General features: G+C 52.4%; 2 protein-coding genes across 14 annotated transcripts in view; both read left to right on the forward strand.

The window, feature by feature from the left end:
- The first annotated feature begins 919 nt into the window (after positions 1-919).
- BRPF1 (bromodomain and PHD finger containing 1) lies at positions 920-16,515 on the forward strand. 10 transcript variants are annotated; one of them, XM_047095615.1, is made up of 14 exons: positions 922-1,234; positions 3,130-3,738; positions 7,247-8,206; positions 9,011-9,173; positions 9,592-9,723; positions 10,131-10,277; positions 11,057-11,366; positions 11,695-12,018; positions 12,338-12,622; positions 13,120-13,267; positions 14,071-14,207; positions 14,310-14,428; positions 14,773-14,927; positions 15,665-16,515. In XM_047095615.1, exons 2-14 carry the CDS (start codon positions 3,140-3,142, stop codon positions 15,846-15,848), a joined length of 3,663 nt encoding a protein of 1,220 aa, XP_046951571.1. In that variant the 5' UTR covers positions 922-1,234; positions 3,130-3,139; the 3' UTR covers positions 15,849-16,515. The 10 variants fall into 10 exon arrangements, with proteins under 10 accessions (XP_046951575.1, XP_046951567.1, XP_046951568.1 ...); XM_047095616.1 differs by having other exon boundaries at positions 11,698-12,018; XM_047095617.1 differs by having other exon boundaries at positions 10,131-10,259.
- A 1,709-nt stretch (positions 16,516-18,224) lies between these two features.
- The window catches only part of OGG1 (8-oxoguanine DNA glycosylase), a 45,134-nt gene continuing 44,668 nt past the window's right edge, over positions 18,225-18,690 (forward strand). For 2 of the 4 annotated variants that reach the window (XM_047095018.1, XM_047095017.1), the window contains exon 1: positions 18,227-18,672. In XM_047095018.1, coding sequence (XP_046950974.1) covers positions 18,566-18,672 — 107 coding nt within the window. In that variant the 5' untranslated portion in view covers positions 18,227-18,565. Of the gene's footprint in view, positions 18,673-18,690 lie in introns of all 4 variants that reach the window. The other 2 variants (XR_006964942.1, XM_047095016.1) reach the window with 2 other exon arrangements.

Below are 18,690 nucleotides of genomic sequence, written 5' to 3' on the forward strand. Positions count from 1 at the left end.
TGCCTTCATACCCACACTTTCCCTTCAGTCCTGCTCCTTTGCCTTTCCCAAGCTCCTTCCCTTTCCTTTGGCCACGCCCGGTAACCCTAACCTGGCCCCGCCCCTTCCCTCTAGCCCCGCCCCTTTACCTTTTCCAAGCCCCGCCCTTTTACTTCAGTCTCGCGTCGTTTTTTCCCAGTTCTGTCCTTTCTCCCCAACCCAACACCTTCCAGGTCCATATAAAGCCCCGCCCTTTCTTTCCTGAGGCCCACTCTTCTGTTTAGCCCCACCCTTTCACCGTTGTTCAGCCCCTATTCTCCTTACTGAGGCCCGCTTTACAGATGTCCCCGCCCACTCCCCGCAAACTCCGCCCCTTGGACTGGTTTATTCTCTTCCAGACCCGCCCCACCTCTACCCATAACTCCGAGTCCTTTCTTAGGCTCCAGCCAGCGTCCTTCTTGCTCCCGGCCCTGCCCCCAGCCCCGCCCCGTGGCTCCGGCCCCGCCTCGCCGCCTTTCTCGGAGACCAAGGCCAGGTCCCCACTGCAGCCGCGGCGCCAGCAGGAGGGAGGGAGGAGGCAGAGGGGGAAGGGAGAAGGGCGGGCTCCTCAAGCCCAGCCCCGCGCTCATCGTCCGTGTCCGCAGATTCGCCACAAACGGCCCGACCACTCCGGATCTGAAATACCGCGACTTCGGCTTACAGGAACTCAACTCTAAGGTGGAGGTGCTACAGAAGTCATGTGGAGTGCCTACGGGCCCTTCCGAGTCTCAGAGAAAGGCCTCTCAAGACTCAGCAGGCGGGCGGGGATCTGTGGCGAAAGTGCAGATCGACAGCGCCGAGGCGCCGCGTTTACCCTGCGCAGACGCCGTCGCCGCCGCTGCTGCCGCCGCCGCTGCCACTGCCTTTGCCGCCACGGTCTCCGCCGCCGCCGTCCCCGCGCTGCCTCCGGGGTCTTCCATTGTTCCGGCCGTGCCGGGTCCCGAGGCCGGACAACCTAGAGGCTCTCGAAACCGGCGGCGGCCGACGGAGTTGAGACACCAGGGCGCCGGCGGGACCGGGAGCGGCAGGGGTCAGCGCGGGAATCCCGGGGAGCCGGGGCCAGAGCGTGGGGCGGCAGGGTGCCGGGGTGGCGAGGTCTGCGGTCTCCGGAGTTGGGGCTCTCTCTCCCCGGCCCGTCTTTCCCCGCCGGCCTCCCCAACTGGGGTCGGAGCCCCGGCGGGCGCCCCCGGCAATGAGCCCGGACTCGAGGTGGCCGGTGAGTGCGGGCCTGGGACCAGGGCGGGAGTGGCCAGCGGGGAAAGGCTAGACTACTTTCGTGGGGCGTGCACTGAGCTGCCCGGTCCGAGGGCCTCTTGGGCCACTCGAGCCGGGAGAACTGACAGTGCATTAACTCCCAGCCTGCGTCCCAGGGCAACAGAGTATCCTCCAGGGCTCCCTGGGCCAATGGCAGGAGGGGAGCCTTGTTTAACATGTTACACTTCGACAAAAGGGAAACGTCGCCGCATCCGGGAGAGGGCTGAGGGCACCGCCTGGGCCCGGCCTGATCCCTCCGGCCCCCGCCCCCTACTTCCTCCAGCCCCCTGAACTCTGCCGCCATACCTCTGTGGGCTCTGGGTCTTCCTCACGGGCTTCCAGTCTGAGTTCTTGTCTCCACCCCGTGTGCCCTGCCGCCCAGTCCCAATGGGACATCTGCCGGGGGCTCTGTGCTACTTTGGGAGCCAGGGCGACAGAGATGCAGGATACACCAGGGACCGACCCATCATTGAAAGAGAAGAGCTTGCCTGTTCCTCTGATTGGTTTGTGTTTAAAGACACAGCTGCAGGTAGGAAGTAAAAGTGAGTTGGAGTAGAGGGAGTAGTTTTACCGATGTAGAAGTCAGGGGCACTGACAGAGAGGCTGGAGCAGCCCACTTGGCTTGGCTAAGTCACAGGAGAGAAGCCAAGAGATGTCACCGTTTGTCTAGGAGCTCAGGGTGGCTTTGCCTGGAATGATGCCAACACCCTAGCTGAATTGTTGAAGTCAGCTAGGCCTGGAGAAATTGGGGCAGTCTCTGACCACGTTGGGCTTCCTGGGGGCTGGTGCCATCTGCTGTCACTACTCACCCAGGAACATTGGAGAGGAGGAAGGGAAGGCCCTAAGGACCAGCATGGAACTGAATGTGCCTAGATTGTCATGCTCTTGTTTGTACTCTTAAGTACCTGGTTATCACTCCCAGAGCCAGGGCCAGGGCATAGGCTTCCCCTAAACACCTCAGAAATGAATTGCTTCTTTCTGTAATGCAATGATTTCTGCTGGTGACCAGGATTAAATCATTGGCTATCCATTCAAACTTCTACATGGGTTAACACTAGCCTTCATCTGTCAGATGATCTGATGATCCCGTCATTCAGTATTCATTAAACAAGTTCTTTATTCATTTGCCAAAAACTGAGTGTCCACTACATGCCAGGTCCTGGGAATATATAGAGGTGGGTAGGCTCTCTGATGTCTGCACTGTATAGCACCTGGTCTAGTGGGAGGAGACAAAGAACTTCCAGTGTGGTAAGTGCCTTGGTGGAGATGACAATGGAATGCTATGGAAACACAGCCCTCCGTGGGAAAGACAAATCGTAACAGAAGAAGTGACATTTGAGTTGGGTTTTGAAGAATGAGTAGGAGCTCACCAATCAGGATGGAAACCATTTCAAATCTTGCAGGAATGAGAGGTTATAACATTCAGGGAATGGCAAATTGCCCAGGGTAGACAGAAGCACAGCTGTAACTAGTGAAAAGAAGAGTCTGGAAAGGAGGACTAGGGCCAATGAAAGGGGTACCTTGAATATCATCATAGGAAATTTGGATATTATCCTGAAATAAGTGGGGAGCATCAGGAAGCTTTTAATCAAAAGATTACATGGCTGTTGCTACTTGGTAAAAGATCACTCTGGCCACATTATATGAAGTTAAGCTAGAATAGTTGAGATATGGGGCAGGATGACCAGGCAGGAGGCAATGAGGCCCAGACTGCCCATGGTATGGAGGTGATGGCATTTGGAGTCACTGTAAAGGTGGGCTGGCCAGGACCTTTGGGGAGAAGGGGAGGGCTGGAGAGAGTAGTGGATGACCAGGAACTCTTCCCCAGGCCTGTGCTAACTGATCTGTACATTCTAGATGTGACAGCATGGGGGTGGACTTTGATGTGAAGACTTTCTGCCACAACTTGCGGGCAACTAAGCCACCATATGAGTGCCCCGTGGAGACCTGCCGTAAGGTCTACAAGAGTTACAGTGGTATTGAGTACCACCTATATCACTATGACCACGACAACCCACCACCCCCGCAGCAGACTCCACTCCGCAAGCACAAAAAGAAGGGGCGCCAATCACGCCCAGCCAACAAGCAGTCGCCCAGCCCCTCAGAGGTATCCCAGTCACCCGGCCGTGAGGTGATGAGCTACGCGCAGGCCCAGCGCATGGTGGAGGTGGACCTGCACGGCCGAGTCCACCGCATCAGCATCTTTGACAACCTGGATGTGGTGTCAGAGGATGAGGAGGCCCCTGAGGAGGCTCCTGAGACTGGTAGCAACAAGGAGAACACCGAGACACCAGCTGCTACTCCCAAGTCAGGCAAGCATAAGAACAAGGAAAAGCGCAAGGACTCCAACCATCACCACCACCATAATGCTTCTGTGAGCACCACTCCCAAGCTGCCAGAGGTGGTATACCGGGAGTTGGAGCAGGACACCCCCGATGCCCCACCCCGGCCGACTTCCTATTACCGGTAAGGCCACCTCCACCTCCCAACTCTGGAAAACTGGTCAGGCAGGGCTCAGGAGCTGAGACGTAACAGGCAGCAGATAGGAGAGTGGCAGAGATAAAGGATAGCAGAAGCACACTGGTCCTGCCAGGGCGGTGAGAGGAACGTGCCCCAGCTAATGATGGTGGCACTTACTATATACTGCCACATGCCAGGCCCTGCACTGGGTACTTTGCAGTCACTCCTTTATTTTATTCTCACAATTCTCTCAGGTAGGTATCGTTCTCATTTCACAGATGAGGAATGCACAGTCCAGAAAGGGGGCCAGACTTACCGAAAGTCACATGCCAGTAGATAGTGGAACTGGGATTCAAATCCAGGTTCCTCTGACTCCAAATCTGCAGTTTTCACTATATCAAAAAATCATGTGTCTGGTTCCTGACCCTCTCCACTCCATCACTGTGTAACCTTGAGAAAGTTGTCTGGCTTCTGGTTTTCTAATGACCCCATCTGCAGAGCAGGTATAATATTCCTCTGCCGGCCTAGAGGTAGAAGACTAAGCACACTGATTTCATAAGGTCCCTAAAGCAATTTGCAAATTTGCAGAGGTAATTTTCCCACCATTCTGTTACTGTCACCCATCCTTTAATATGTGTAAGCAATATTTTTATCACCTATGGTTTGTGCTCCTCCATTGGCCCTAGTATTTATTTCACTTAACTGTTTCTTGGAACCCCACTTCCTTGCAAAATTAGTCATGGTGGCTCTAACAAAGTTACAGGCATAAGGCTAAATTCCTTTAACACAAGGTAAGAAATGAAGGGGTGGGGGCAATTTGGTGGTGGAGCTATGTACAGAAACCTTAGCTGGAGGATGGGAGAAAAATCAAGTATAAACCTTCTCTCTGAGTCTTGGCATCCAAGGCAAAGAGGGCATTCAGATAAGGAGCAGTATTTGGTGTCAACTAATCAGAAGGCCTAATCTCTGAGAAGGACTTGTAAAGGTTTTTATATGAAAGGTGGTTTTTTTACCAAAAGTGCAGTCCGTGTGATGGTATGCTGAATCTCCGTTCTTTAAAATCAAGTCTGTGGGCACTCCAGTGATTTGGCCCGGTATGTCACTTTGGTCCCTCCCTTGTTCACACGTTATACAGTCTCCTCTTCCTGTCTTTCATCCATCTAGCCCAGCTTCACCTCCTTCTCCTTCTGGCTTTGCACTGCCTCTCTTTTATGTTAGCAGTGACTGTTAGGCTCACCGCCCAACATACAAACCCTTGTTCGGGCCAGCCTTTTCTCCTAAGGGCTCTTCAGCCTTCTCTGCTCTGATAGGCAATCCAAACCAGTTCCTTCCACTCCATTTCTTCCTCCCTCTGCTCAGATTCACTCCTTATTCCTGGGGATCAAATCTGTTCTCCAGGGCAGCAATTCTCAGCTGGTACACTGTGATCAGCTGGGAGGTGTGTTGCATGTCATTTATTACTACTGTTAGTAGAACTGTCCAAGTTTTGCAAATGATATTTTTTATATATAAATTCGAGAAGATTTGAGGTCATCTCTCTAACAACACCAATTTCTCTTGCTTGCATCTAATATATGCTTTCTTAAGGAGAAAAGAGGGTGGAGTGTAGGCTGGTGTGCCAGGAATTGTACATGACATGCAGCCTACATTATCTGTGCCACAGCCTGTAATCTAGGTGCACTGTGGGAGTGTGTTATATACCATCGCATAATGTCACATATGTTATGGCAGAGCAAAGGTTGAGAACAAGTGCCAAGGCCTAGCAGGGGCTGGATAGTTCATACAATCTCTAAGCCACACCCTTTTTCAAGGATGAGGACATTGCAGTCATTTGGGGTAAAGGGCTAAGAAAGAAACTGCTTCCTATAGATACAGTATTTTAGTTTCCTCCATTCCACCCTCAAAATGCCTTTGAAATGAACAACTGTGCCTATTTCTGTGTGGTGAATCAGACATGGTCCTTGCCTCTAGCCTGTAGTGGAGGAGTTAGACACATAAATAGTTATAATACAAGGCAAGATAGCTCAGGGCTATACAAAAGCTAATAATAAAGCCAAGGTTTATTGAGTACTTGCATCATGCCAGGAACTGTTCTAAATACCTTATCTGTATTAACTCATTTAATGCTCACAACAGCTGTGTGAAATAGGTACAGGTTAGCATCACCACTTTATAGATGAGGAAACAGAGGCCCAGGGAGATCACCTTATTTGCCTGCTGTCATACAGAGCATGGCTCCCAAGCCTATGCTCTTCTGGCCTACTCTAGCACCCAGAGCTCCATTTCTCTTGTGGAGAGGGGAGTGGAGGGACAGAAACTAACATTTATTTAGGGCCTGCTATGTGCCACTTCAGTTAGCCCATTCATTTTTTTAAATTCCATTTAATCCTGACAAGTGTCTTTGGGAGTAAATAGTAGCATCCTCATTCTTTTATCAATAAAACTGAGTTCAGGAAGGACCAGTGATGTCTTGAAGATCAGAGTGGCAGAGCCAGGATTTAAATCCATGTTTTCAGAAACCAAAGCCCCATTCTTTCCATTGTAAAACATATATAAAACATATATATAATTTGCAAGTGATACTTGCGGACCTTTCTTCTCCTAACTCTGCACCATCATCCAGACCTGTAGCTTTACAGTACCAGAGTCCAGGCCGTCTAGGGCATAGCAGGGGCATGGGGAGCCTGCTCTGTATGCCAGGCACCTGGAGTGGCCCTCAGCTCGTCTGGCTGGCCCAATGAGTGTGTAGGGTAGAGTCTGAATTCTAGTTCTGCCACTTCCTGGTTGTAGGACCTATCTGTGTTAGACAGTTAATTAACTTCTCAAAGCTTCATTTTCCTCATCCTCAAAATAAGGGCAATATGAACACTGATGCTATGGCTGTGGTGAGAATCAATGTGGTAACAGTACAATGCTTGGCTCATAGTAAATGCTCAGTAAATCTTAGCTATTCTGTTATCTTCCAAGGCTATGCAAAAAACAAACACAATACGAAGAGTTTGAGGGAGCCCTGAGCTGCATTAGCTGACATAAGACCCATGGCAACTCCATTCAGGTTGCTGCCAGTTGGTACTAAAACATATATATAATTTGCAAGTGATACTTGCGGACCTTTCTTCTCCTAACTCTGCACCATCATCCCAACCAACCCGGTAGGTCCTAGCTGCCCTACCCTCCTCCCTTCAGGAGTTTGGTTGAGCCTCTGTACCCCAGAGGAGGTGGTATAGTAGCTAGTACACAAGCTTTGGAGTCAGCAGGCCTGGGTTCACACCCCAGCTCTACCACTTTCTCCCAAGGGAGCCAGAACAGGTGAATTAACTCCCCAAACCTTAGGTTTCCTTTTCTGCAAAACAGGAATGATTACAGCACCTGGGGTTAAGGTGAGGATGGAATGAGACAGCATAAGTAAAGGCACAGACCTGGCAATGTGTAAGCGTCCAGCAATTGTAACCCATTTTCTTTAGGGGAAGGAAATCTCAACTATATGATGCTGAGCTGCCTATGTGCACTGCAGGTACATTGAGAAGTCGGCAGAGGAGCTGGACGAGGAAGTAGAGTATGACATGGACGAGGAGGACTACATCTGGCTGGATATCATGAATGAGCGGCGGAAGACAGAGGGTGTGAGTCCCATCCCGCAGGAGATCTTTGAGTACCTAATGGACCGGCTGGAGAAGGAGTCCTACTTTGAAAGCCACAATAAAGGTGACCCCAATGCACTAGTGGATGAGGATGCTGTGTGCTGTATCTGCAATGATGGTGAGTGCCAGAACAGCAATGTCATCCTATTCTGTGACATGTGCAACCTGGCTGTGCACCAAGAGTGCTATGGTGTCCCCTACATCCCTGAGGGCCAGTGGCTGTGCCGCCGCTGCCTACAGTCACCCTCCCGGGCTGTGGACTGTGCCCTGTGCCCCAACAAGGGTGGTGCCTTCAAGCAGACAGATGACGGGCGCTGGGCCCATGTGGTGTGTGCCCTGTGGATCCCTGAAGTCTGCTTTGCCAACACAGTCTTCCTGGAGCCTATCGACAGCATCGAGCACATCCCACCAGCTCGCTGGAAGCTGACCTGCTATATTTGCAAACAGCGGGGCTCAGGGGCATGCATTCAGTGCCACAAGGCCAACTGCTACACAGCCTTCCACGTGACATGTGCCCAGCAGGCTGGCCTTTACATGAAGATGGAGCCTGTGCGAGAGACAGGTGCCAATGGCACTTCTTTCAGCGTCCGCAAGACGGCCTACTGTGACATCCACACACCCCCAGGTTCAGCACGCCGCTTGCCTGCCCTGTCCCACAGTGAGGGTGAGGAGGATGAGGATGAGGAGGAGGATGAGGGTAAGAGTTGGAGCTCAGAGAAGGTCAAGAAGGCCAAGGCCAAGTCCCGGATCAAGATGAAGAAGGCACGGAAGATCCTGGCAGAGAAACGGGCCGCAGCACCTGTGGTGTCGGTGCCCTGCATCCCACCACACAGGTATGTGGGGAGCAGATGGATAGGCTGGCAAGGGAAGAAGAAGCCCTCCTAGAGACTGATAGCCCCGAGTGGAGTGACAGGGTTGGGTTCTCTTATTAGAAGCTACAAAGAAGGTCAAAACAAAGCACCAGATTCCAAAAGAAGTTACCCCTAGCAGGTCACCAGACTTTTATCTTAGGAGCCAGAAATTTCAGCTTTTATCTGTCAGACCTAACATGTTTTCAGCTGCCCTTCATTTTATGGTCTGGTTTAAGTAGGAAGAAAGAGGACGTAGTAGCTATCAGCCACAGTGGCAGAAATACTCTCACCCTGAACGGAGAAATGGAAGGAAAAAGGGGGAAGGAGTTGTGAAGTGGTCACTACCACAAATGAATCCAAATGACGGCTGCCATCATCAGTTATTTTTAACTTTCTCTTGTGCTGTCTAGTTAATTTCCTCTAGTGTACTGCTCTACAATTATACTTTATCCTAAAACCTTCCAAGGCTCAGGCTGAGCAGGGTATCCCAGAGTCAAATAGTACTCTGGGCTTCTGTGACAAGAGCAGTCTTAGAGGCCAAACTCCTCATATGAGTTCACCCAACTTCGTGAACAGGGTCAGGGATCTGGCTTCATGCTGGGAATTTGGCTTCCTGTCTGGTACTGTTTGCTCTTCTTTGCATTAAGCCAAGTGTCACGGGCCTTTTTGACAATAGACTTACTCCAGATTCAACTCCATTCAGGAATTCTCACCAGCCAGAGACACCTGTTCTGCTTAAGAAAATAATGGCCCAACAGGTTTTTCTCTTTATTCCCTGCTTCGCAGGCTCAGTAAAATCACCAACCGCCTGACCATCCAAAGGAAGAGCCAGTTCATGCAGAGGCTACACAGCTACTGGACGCTGAAACGACAGTCACGAAATGGAGTCCCGCTGCTACGTCGCCTGCAGACACATCTGCAGTCTCAGAGGAATTGTGACCAAGTCGGGGTACCGTGTCAGATTCCCTATGGGCTCTGGGAACTGGGGCCAGGGACATAAAGGACTGAGATATGTGATAATAGTTTTCAGTGTCCGAGAGCTTAGGCTATTTCCTCCTTTAAAGTAGCCCTCAAACCAAACTCAGGATGAGATCCTTACAGATTGTCTGCACGTTAAAAGGGCACTGTTCCTGTGTGTTCCTTCATGCATTCATTCAACAAGCATATACCAACCATTGATTCTGTGCCAGATCTAGGGGACACATAAGTACAGGAATTCCCACTTTAGCTAGTGAGGCTGCCAGTAAATTACTGTGCAACCTCCTTCAGTTTTACCTGACATTGACCCAAGCTTCCTGGGCTCTTCTTCCCTCTGGCGTTTCTTCTGGCTTCCTTATCATCTACCAATCCCCTTCTTGCCTCTACAGAGAGATTCTGAGGATAAGAACTGGGCCCTCAAAGAACAGCTCAAGTCCTGGCAGCGCCTCCGGCACGACCTGGAGCGAGCTCGGCTGCTGGTGGAGCTGATCCGCAAGCGGGAGAAACTCAAAAGGGAGACGGTGAGTGCTCCTGGGTCAAGTCTGTTTTTCAGAGGAGAAAACATTCCTGGGACAAGGAAAAGCCTTTGTCCCCTGGCCAGGAAGCAATAGGGCTGATGCTGGAGTCAGGTCTCAATGGTGCCCAGTGTGTTCTCCAGCTCACTGCAAGCAGCATGTCACAGAAGAGGATGAACGGGACCCTCAATTATGTGATACAGGTAGCTGGCACTGGGAGTTCAAGGAAGAAAAAGGCCAGAGTAGTCAGGGAAGGTTTCACCAGGTGGGGCCTTGTAGAAAGTAGACCTGAGTGTGTCAGCTGTGGGCAGGAGAGAAGGAAGGCAGTTTCCCAAACCAGCTGCTACCATCCCTTCAGACCTCTTCCAAGGGACTGGCCTGGGCCTGGCTGATCGGGCCTTTATGTGTGTCAGATCAAGGTCCAGCAGATCGCCATGGAGATGCAGCTGACCCCCTTCCTCATCCTCCTTCGCAAAACCTTGGAGCAGCTCCAAGAAAAGGACACAGGCAACATCTTCAGCGAGCCGGTCCCTCTGTCTGAGGTAACCGAATTGGACGAAGTAAGAATCCCTTCCCCTCACTCCACCTTTCTGTTCCTCTCCCAGTTGGACCCCTGCTGCAGGTCTGGGCCAGGGACTAGGAGGGGACTGTGAAGAGAGGGGCTGGTGGCTCTGGGGCTCCAGGATAACTGGAGCCACATGCATCACCTGGACTCTGTCTTGTCCCTGTCACACCCCAAGGGCCCAGAATGGGAGGCAATCTGCACTCCTTCCCCAGAGGCAGGGACTGAGTCTGCCAAATGAATAATCCCAGGGCAGGAAGACACTTTCGGGGTGCTGAACCCTAGAACGGAGACTTTAGAAGGCTCAGCACCTAAAGAACCAGCTCTGAAGCCCTAGGTCCTGACTGGCAGACTCTTCTCTCTAAAAGGTATAAAACGAGAGGCCCGAGGCAGTAGCCTCCTTATAAGTCTTAATGATAAGTAAAAGAGCTATAGGAATGCAAAGTGGTGTTATTTCCAAATGATTGCCCTAGCCATTTTCTTACTGAAGCCTCTTGGCTCTAGGAGGTAGATTTGACTGTAATTTCATCACCATTTTCCAGGTGAGGAAAAAGAAGGCCCAAAGAGGTTAAGAGACTTGCCATGGTCACACAGCTTGTGACTGGTAAAGTCAAGACTAGAATCCAGCTTTCCTTTCCCCTGTGCTATATGCCTGCCTCTAACTGTGGTGGGAGGAGGTTGCTGGATGCTTTTCAGGGGGTGGGGGTGTTAGGAGCAAGGGTTCAGGGCTAATGAGGAGCATATCTCCACTTAGCCACGCCTACCCTGCTCTCCCAGGTACCTGACTACCTAGACCACATCAAAAAGCCCATGGACTTTTTCACCATGAAGCAGAACTTGGAGGCTTACCGCTACCTGAACTTTGATGATTTTGAGGAGGACTTCAACCTTATCGTCAGCAACTGCCTCAAGTATAACGCCAAGGACACCATCTTCTACCGGGCAGCAGTGCGGCTCCGAGAACAGGGTGGCGCTGTGCTCCGCCAGGCCCGGCGCCAGGCAGAAAAAATGGGCATTGACTTTGAGACGGGCATGCATATCCCCCACAGCCTGGCTGGAGATGAGGCCCCACAGCACACTGAAGATGGTGGGTGATAAATCATGCTACACACATAGAGCCCAATGCCAGGGATGAATGGCTTTCCAAAAGTCCCCTACTGGGAACAGGCAGTGTAGGCAGGAAGTAGCTAGCCTGAGCAGTGGCAAACTATCCCCAGGAATGCTCCCCAAGAAGCCAGACGGGGTGAATGGATAGCAGTGCCTACCCTTCCACATCTTGGTGCTGCTGTTTTACAGCTGTTCCTGGTGAGAAGCCAAAGGGAAAAGAGTGGGTTTCTTGTTGCCTGCTCAGGTTCAGGGGGCCCAGAGGCCTACCCTAAGTTTGACCTTTCCCCACCCCCTGTGTCCACTCCTAGCAGCAGAGGAAGAGCGGCTGATCCTGCTAGAGAACCAGAAGCACCTGCCAGTGGAAGAGCAGCTGAAGTTGTTGCTGGAGCGGCTGGATGAGGTGAATGCCAGCAAGCAGAGTGTGAGTCGTTCACGGCGTGCAAAGATGATCAAGAAAGAGATGACGGCACTGCGGCGGAAGCTTGCCCACCAGCGGGAAACTGGAAGGGATGGGCCTGAGCGTCATGGCCCCTCCAGCCGGGGCAGCCTGACACCCCACCCAGCAGCATGTGACAAGGACGGGCAGACAGACAGTGCCGCCGAAGAGAGCAGCAGCCAGGAGACAACCAAAGGTCTGAACCCCTAGCAAGGTGGACCCCAAAGCCAGCTAGACTTGACTCTGTAGCACACACTCAGCCACTGCCATCCCCCAGGCAGAGGTCCCTCCTACACAGCTAGCTGTACTTTCTCCCTCATTCCCCATTCAGGGGCCTCTTAGCTGCCTCTCTGGCTATTGGTATAAGGGACAATGTTCCCAATTCCACAACCCCCCAGATCATCTCCCAACTCTAGCTGGAGTAACAGTCCTATAGGCCCAGGGCATACCCTGGGTATCTACCCTTCCCACATCAGGCCCCTCACCAACTCTCCTTCTCTCTTTCTCTGCTCCAGGCCTGGGTCCCAACATGTCCTCAACCCCCGCACATGAGGTGGGCAGGAGAACCTCAGTTCTGTTCTCCAAAAAGAACCCGAAGACAGCTGGACCGCCCAAGAGGCCGGGCCGGCCCCCCAAAAACCGGGAGAGCCAGATGACCCCCAGCCACGGAGGCAGTCCTGTGGGGCCCCCCCAGCTCCCCATCATGGGCTCCCTACGTCAGCGCAAGCGGGGTAGGAGCCCCCGGCCCAGTTCGAGCTCAGACAGCGACAGTGATAAATCCACAGAAGACCCCCCAATGGGTGAGCCTCACCATCACCCAGCCCCCCGAGAGAGTGAGCAAAGTTGCCATCATTCCCAACATAACTCCCACCTGTCCCTTCATTTGCCCATAATATATCAGAGCTAGAAGGGCCCTTAGGGATCCTTTAATTCAGTCCCCTCATTTTACAGATGGGGAAACTGAAGTCCAGAAACACTGACCCAGCTAGATTCCCATCCAGGACCCTCTCCATTATATCACTTCACCTTTTCTCTTCTCATCCTCCTTGGGGATTTCCTGCCCTTTAAGCCATTTGTGTCTTAAGGCCAGTAACTGCCAAGGGCAGTGTGACGGGTGGGGCAGGACTATGGCCAACTGTGGCAGACACTGCCCAGAACTGGCTCTGCTGGCCAAAGTTGGAGGAATTTTCCAGCACAGAAGGGAAAGCCGAGCTCCTAGTCCCTCTTACCCCCATGCCATCTCTCATCTACATCTTCCTGACCGATTCCTTCCCTCCTCCCCCTCCCCCCAACCAAGACTTACCAGCTAATGGCTTCAGCGGTGGAAATCAGCCAGTGAAGAAGAGTTTCTTGGTATATCGTAATGACTGCAGCCTTCCCCGGAGCAGCTCCGACTCTGAGTCTAGCAGCAGTAGCAGCAGCAGCGCTGCCTCAGACCGAACCAGGTACCAGCCCTCCAGATCAAGATCTGCCTCCAGGATGCCCTTTGAAGTTTCCCTCTGGGAAATAGCATGGCAGCCACTTCAGTCTAGATTAAGATGGCTCAGACCCAAGGTTCTCTGCGAAATAAATGGCATACCTAAGAACGTCACCATAATGGAATAGTGGGAACCATCCTGGGTTAAGCTGATGTAGTAGAGCAGAGAGCGTAAACTGATGCCTTGTGGCCTGGATTTGGCCTGCAGACATATTTTGTTTGGCCAGCATGGCGTTTAAAAAAAAAAAAGGAATCCAGTACTGCCACATAAAATTCCTAGTGTCTGTATTCTCTTTAAAAATCCGATCTGGGGGCGCCTGGGTGGCGCAGCCGGTTAAGCGTCCGACTTCAGCCAGGTCACGATCTCGAGGTCCGTGAGTTCGAGCCCCGCGTCAGGCTCTGGGCTGATGGCTCAGAGCCTGGAGCCTGTTTCCGATTCTGTGTCTCCCTCTCTCTCTGCCCCTCCCCCATTCATGCTCTGTCTCTCTCTGTCCCAAAATAAATAAACGTTGGAAAAAAAAAAAAAAAATTAAAAAAAAAAAAAATCCGATCTGGCAAATCTAGCCAGGGGATGCACTCATCACCACCACTGTTAAATCCAGCCCATGTCAGTCACACTATTGCCAAGCCCCCAAGGGCTTTTGAGTTTGAAATTTTTCAAGTAGCCTCAGTTTTCCAAAATTCTTAGACCTGGGGGTTTAAAAAGAGGACAACTACTGTGTCATTACCCACTCTACCCTCCTTTAAGCTGAGTTCTTGTCTTGTCCACAGCACAACACCCTCAAAACAGGGCCGGGGCAAGCCCTCCTTCTCTCGGGGCACATTCCCGGAAGACAGCAGTGAAGATACCTCAGGCACTGAGAACGAGGCCTACTCCGTGGGCACTGGCCGCGGCGTGGGCCACAGCAGTAAGTACCCTCACCCAAAGCCAGGGAAGCCGGGGGCCCAGTATCAGGGCCTTGCCAGCCCCCTGGCTGCTGATCTGCTCCCTCTCTCCCATTCCTGTGAAGTGGTGAGGAAGAGTCTGGGACGGGGAGCTGGCTGGCTGTCAGAGGATGAGGACTCCCCACTGGATGCTCTGGACCTGGTGTGGGCCAAATGCCGAGGGTATCCATCATACCCAGCTCTGGTAGGCTTCCCCTTTTCTTATCATACCCCTTGCCTCCCAACCCCAGATCGTAGACACAATTAGCAGACTTTACTTACTCTCTGCTGAGCTGTAGAGAACAAGGGTCTTTGGCGATAGATACTTAACAAGTTCCTGGTTAGTTTTTCCATCTCTCCCTTTTCTTTCCCTTTGCATCTTGGAATCTGGAATAGTTCATTATGAGAAGCCAAGGGTCAGCATTGCAGCCTTGTGGCATGATAATCTTTCTGTGTCCCAACTTCAGAGGTAGTTTCCCAATTCTTGTATAGAGTAAGTTTTGGGGAAGAAGGGAACTGAACCAAACAAAGGTCTTATTACACCCTCAGATAATTGATCCAAAGATGCCCCGGGAAGGTATGTTCCATCATGGGGTTCCTATCCCTGTGCCCCCCCTGGAGGTGCTGAAACTTGGGGAACAGATGACCCAGGAAGCCCGAGAGCATCTCTACCTCGTCCTCTTCTTTGACAACAAGCGAACCTGGTAAGGGAGGAGGGGAGCAGTTGCTGTGACTCATACAGCCACAGATGCAACCCTGGGTATGTGGGTAGGCTGCCAGGAAACTCCAGCAACAGACAGACTGGGCTATCACAGATCAGTGGGGGAGGGACTTAGATCTTTGAGCAGAAGGGTTGTGAGGGTTGTGTTGACCATGAGTCTGAGAGACTGAGTGGGCAACAGCTGACAAACAGCTGTAGCTAGAAGCTAGAGGGGCATCAGTGACTGTGACAAATGTGCTCCCCACCCAGAATCAGGTGGCTTCTAGACTTAGTTTTCCTGTCTCTGCCTCCATGGTGACAAGATGAGGATAAAATAGACATAAACATTCAGGATCTTAAATCTCTGTTCTGTCACATGTATGTAATGCAGTGTTTTTTGTGTATTGTGTGCAAAGGATATTTAATGTCAGTAAAGTCTGCCTGAAGCCTATGGGACAGGGTACCTATTTCAGGTTAGGTCATGGCCCCTTTTTGCACTCGTAAATACCCTGTGGTTACCCCGTAATGTGACTGTTGAGTGGGTGCTTTTCATCACTAGACTATGAGCAGTTCCTTGAGGGCAGGGACTGTTTCTCTTAGACTCTGTAACCCCATTACCCACCAGAACCGGGCCCAGAGTGGGCACTCAGGAGGTGTTTTTGAATGAGTGAAGGAGTGATGAAGGCTGATGCTTGTTGCTTTCCCAGAGATGACTTATGTGATCCTCACCTCGTCCTACAGGCAGTGGCTGCCAAGGACTAAGCTGGTTCCTCTGGGCGTGAACCAGGACCTCGACAAGGAAAAGATGCTGGAGGGCCGCAAATCCAACATCCGGAAATCAGTGCAGATTGCTTACCACCGGGCTCTGCAGCACCGCAGCAAGGTGCAGGGCGAGCAGAGCAGCGAGACCAGTGATAGTGACTGATAATGCCCAGCACAGCCCAACCTACAGTGCCCTGCCACCTCTCTCCTCCCCCTTTGCTCACTGTCCTGGAGTGGCACCGGCCTCTGCACTGACTCATTCCTGGTCTTGGGGCCAGTCTCAGGGGAAGCTGGGTGGGGGAGGTCCCTCCCGCCCTGAGTGCAGCTGGACTGTACAGAACACTCCAAGGGCCCACGGCGGCTCTGCGCATGGAGAGGGGAGGTCTCACTGGCCAGAGAGCCCCAGAGACCTCAGCATTGTAGTGCAGGGTGGTGGGCCAAGGTTAGGACACTGCATAAAACAGGCCATCCCACCACCTCTGTCTGCTCTGCTCATGCCAGGAGAATCTAACTGCCTAGTGGCCTGAGGCCCTTGCAGGTGGTGAGGTGAACGGGCATCTGCCCAGCCTAGCAGTGGGATTGATGTCTGTCCAGCCCGGAAGAGGGGCACTAGGTGACCCCCCTCCCCTGCTGTTGTAAATACTGTAATTAGCGGAGAATTTAAATTATTCTCATTTGTAACTGCGTTTCCGGGTCGCGCCAGAGTCATTTGGTACTAAAAAAGACTGGGGCCTGTCCCCACTTCCCTTTTTCCCATAGATGCCCCCACCTTTCAAACTGGTTTGTATTTATTTCAAAGGAAGAAAATATATTGATTCTTAGAAAATAAATAGTCTGGAATTCTTGGGTTCTTGCCTTCTGCCAGGGCAAAAAGATAAAAAGGGAGGTTGTCCCTCCGGGATGGTAAATAATTGGGCTCAAGAGGTTGCTGGTTGCTGTGCATGCTGCATTTGTAAGACAACAGCCAGGATAATATGATAGCTCCCATTTCCCAGGCACTCACTGGGCGGCAAGCCTTTTTCTAAGCACTTTTAGATACACAATTTTATGTAATCCTTGCAAAAACTATAGGGAAAGTTAATAAGGTGGTTATCTCCACAAAGATACTGAGGTTTAGAAAAATTAAGTAACTTGCCTAAGTTCCCACAACTAGGAAGGCGCAGAGCTAGGATTTGAACTCCGGTCTCTGTCTACAAAGCTGGCTCTTTAGCCAGTATTCAGAACTAACTGCTAGAAGAAGTCTACGTCTCCTTCATGAATTTCAGAGGCTTCAAGTCCTTTGCCAGTAGGTTAGTCCCAAGTGCTTCGGAGTCCCCATAGCTGTGACCTTCCCGTTTAACTGGGGACGTAGCAGGTATGTAGAGGATTGCTCTGCATTCATTCCCAACTTTGGCATCTCCTTTACCGATGATTCATTCAGTTACTGCAGGAATGCTTTCCAAGTATGGGACACCTGTGGGCTGGCACACCTAGAGAGGAGACAGCCACAGGAGGTAGTTGCCCAGGGCCTTGCAGCTTTGGAGTGGAACAGACAAAAATAGCATTTGTCTGATGATAACCATGCACGTGATGCTCCTCCCTACTAGGTACTGCGGGTGGGTCACAAATCTTGCCCTTAAGGAATTTGCGGTCTACTCACTGAAACACAGTAACCTCAGATCACAGCGCTATGAGGTGAAAAGTGGCCCAGATAAAGTTCATGTCTCCTAGGTCCTTGCTTACGGTCTTCCTCCAGAAGGGAAGAAATTACATAACACATCTTTCTTGGGCCCAGGCAGCCCGCCCTGGAAACTGGAAGAGGCAGACGGGCTGCCTCGGGCCCACAAGCCCCAGTGGGCACAGGGTGTGAGATGATGGAGCACTGTTTTTTAAGGAATGCCCTGCGACTGAAGGGAGCAGCTGGGTGGAGCGGCTGGGTAGCGCGGGGCGCGGCAGTCGGAGGACGAAGGTCTCTGACGGAGTGAACTCTGAAGAGACCTGACTGGAGTCGAGGCTCGGCGAGGCCTTGGAGGGGAGCGGCTTAGCGGGCGAGCGCGAAGACTCAATCCTCAAGCGGCGGACGCTGTGGAGACGTCTCGGCCGCTCGGAGGGGCCCGAGCTGTGTTGGGGTCCAATTCTCAGTCAGGAGGGCGAATATCTGACTGGAGAGGTTCGGTGGAGAAAGGCTCTCTGGGGGTGGTGGGGGACAGGATTTGGCTCTGCGGACGAGCAAGCCATGAGGAACCCCAGGGTTCCGAGGAGATCTGGCAGTGCGGATTGGGGCCTGAGGGCGCATTCTGCGACCGGTCGGCGGGGCGCGGGGATCGGACACCCTTGCGTGCCCAGTGCAGACAACCCCAAAGGCAAGGCCGAGAGCGGGCAGCGAGCCCAGCGCGCGCCAACCGCTGCGGCCCCTCAGAGAGACCCGCCCATCCGCCGTCACACCCTATTCTCATTGGTGCCTCTTCTGCGCGGATTGGCTACCTCCGGATCCAATAAGCCAGGCTTGCATCCTACTTCCGGTGAGAGCGAAGTCGGCTCCCTGGAGAAGCCGGAAGAGTGCGTTTGCGCGCGCTTGCCGAAGTCGCGGCAGCTCTGAGCGCAGTGGTGCGCGCCGGGAGGCGTGGCCGGGAGAGCATTCATAACGGGAAAGGTCAGGAGGGTTGGTGCCCTGGTGGACTGTAAGGGGCGGGGCCTGCAGGGAGTGGAGGAATTAAATGAAATTGGGCGGGCCTTCAATAAACCTTTAGAGGCTAGGGCTTAGTGGGCAAGGCCTTAAAGAGTGCTGACTGTGTGGTCACTGTCTTTTGGCGATGAGTGGAGCTGGTACTGAGTAGGCGGGGCCATTATGGGGCGGAGCCTGGCGTGGAATTGTTAGCTGGGTCCTTTTTGCTCTGGAGCATGAGACATCGTACTCTAGCCTCTTTCCCGGCCCTGTGGGCCTCCATCCCCTGTCCACGCTCGGAACTGCGCCTGGACCTGGTTCTGGCTTCCGGACAGTCCTTCCGGTGAGTGACCCTGATTCT

Source organism: Lynx rufus, unplaced genomic scaffold, assembly GCF_022079265.1.
Source record: "Lynx rufus isolate CCGP_SWC_20201006 ecotype Redwood Valley unplaced genomic scaffold, mLynRuf1.p SCAF_4, whole genome shotgun sequence".
Lineage (NCBI taxonomy): Eukaryota > Metazoa > Chordata > Mammalia > Carnivora > Felidae > Lynx > Lynx rufus.

What these genes read in the sequence shown, in the direction of transcription:
- BRPF1 (XM_047095611.1), top strand. Translation starts at nt 3,140, where the DNA reads ATGGGGGTGGACTTTGATGTGAAGACTTTCTGCCACAACTTGCGGGCA. An exon ending in AGAAACTCAAAAGGGAGACG is followed by an intron (nt 9,724 to 10,130) that starts GTGAGTGCTCCT and finishes TATGTGTGTCAG; the next exon opens with ATCAAGGTCCAGCAGATCGC. An exon ending in AGGTAACCGAATTGGACGAA is followed by an intron (nt 10,278 to 11,056) that starts GTAAGAATCCCT and finishes CTGCTCTCCCAG; the next exon opens with GTACCTGACTACCTAGACCA.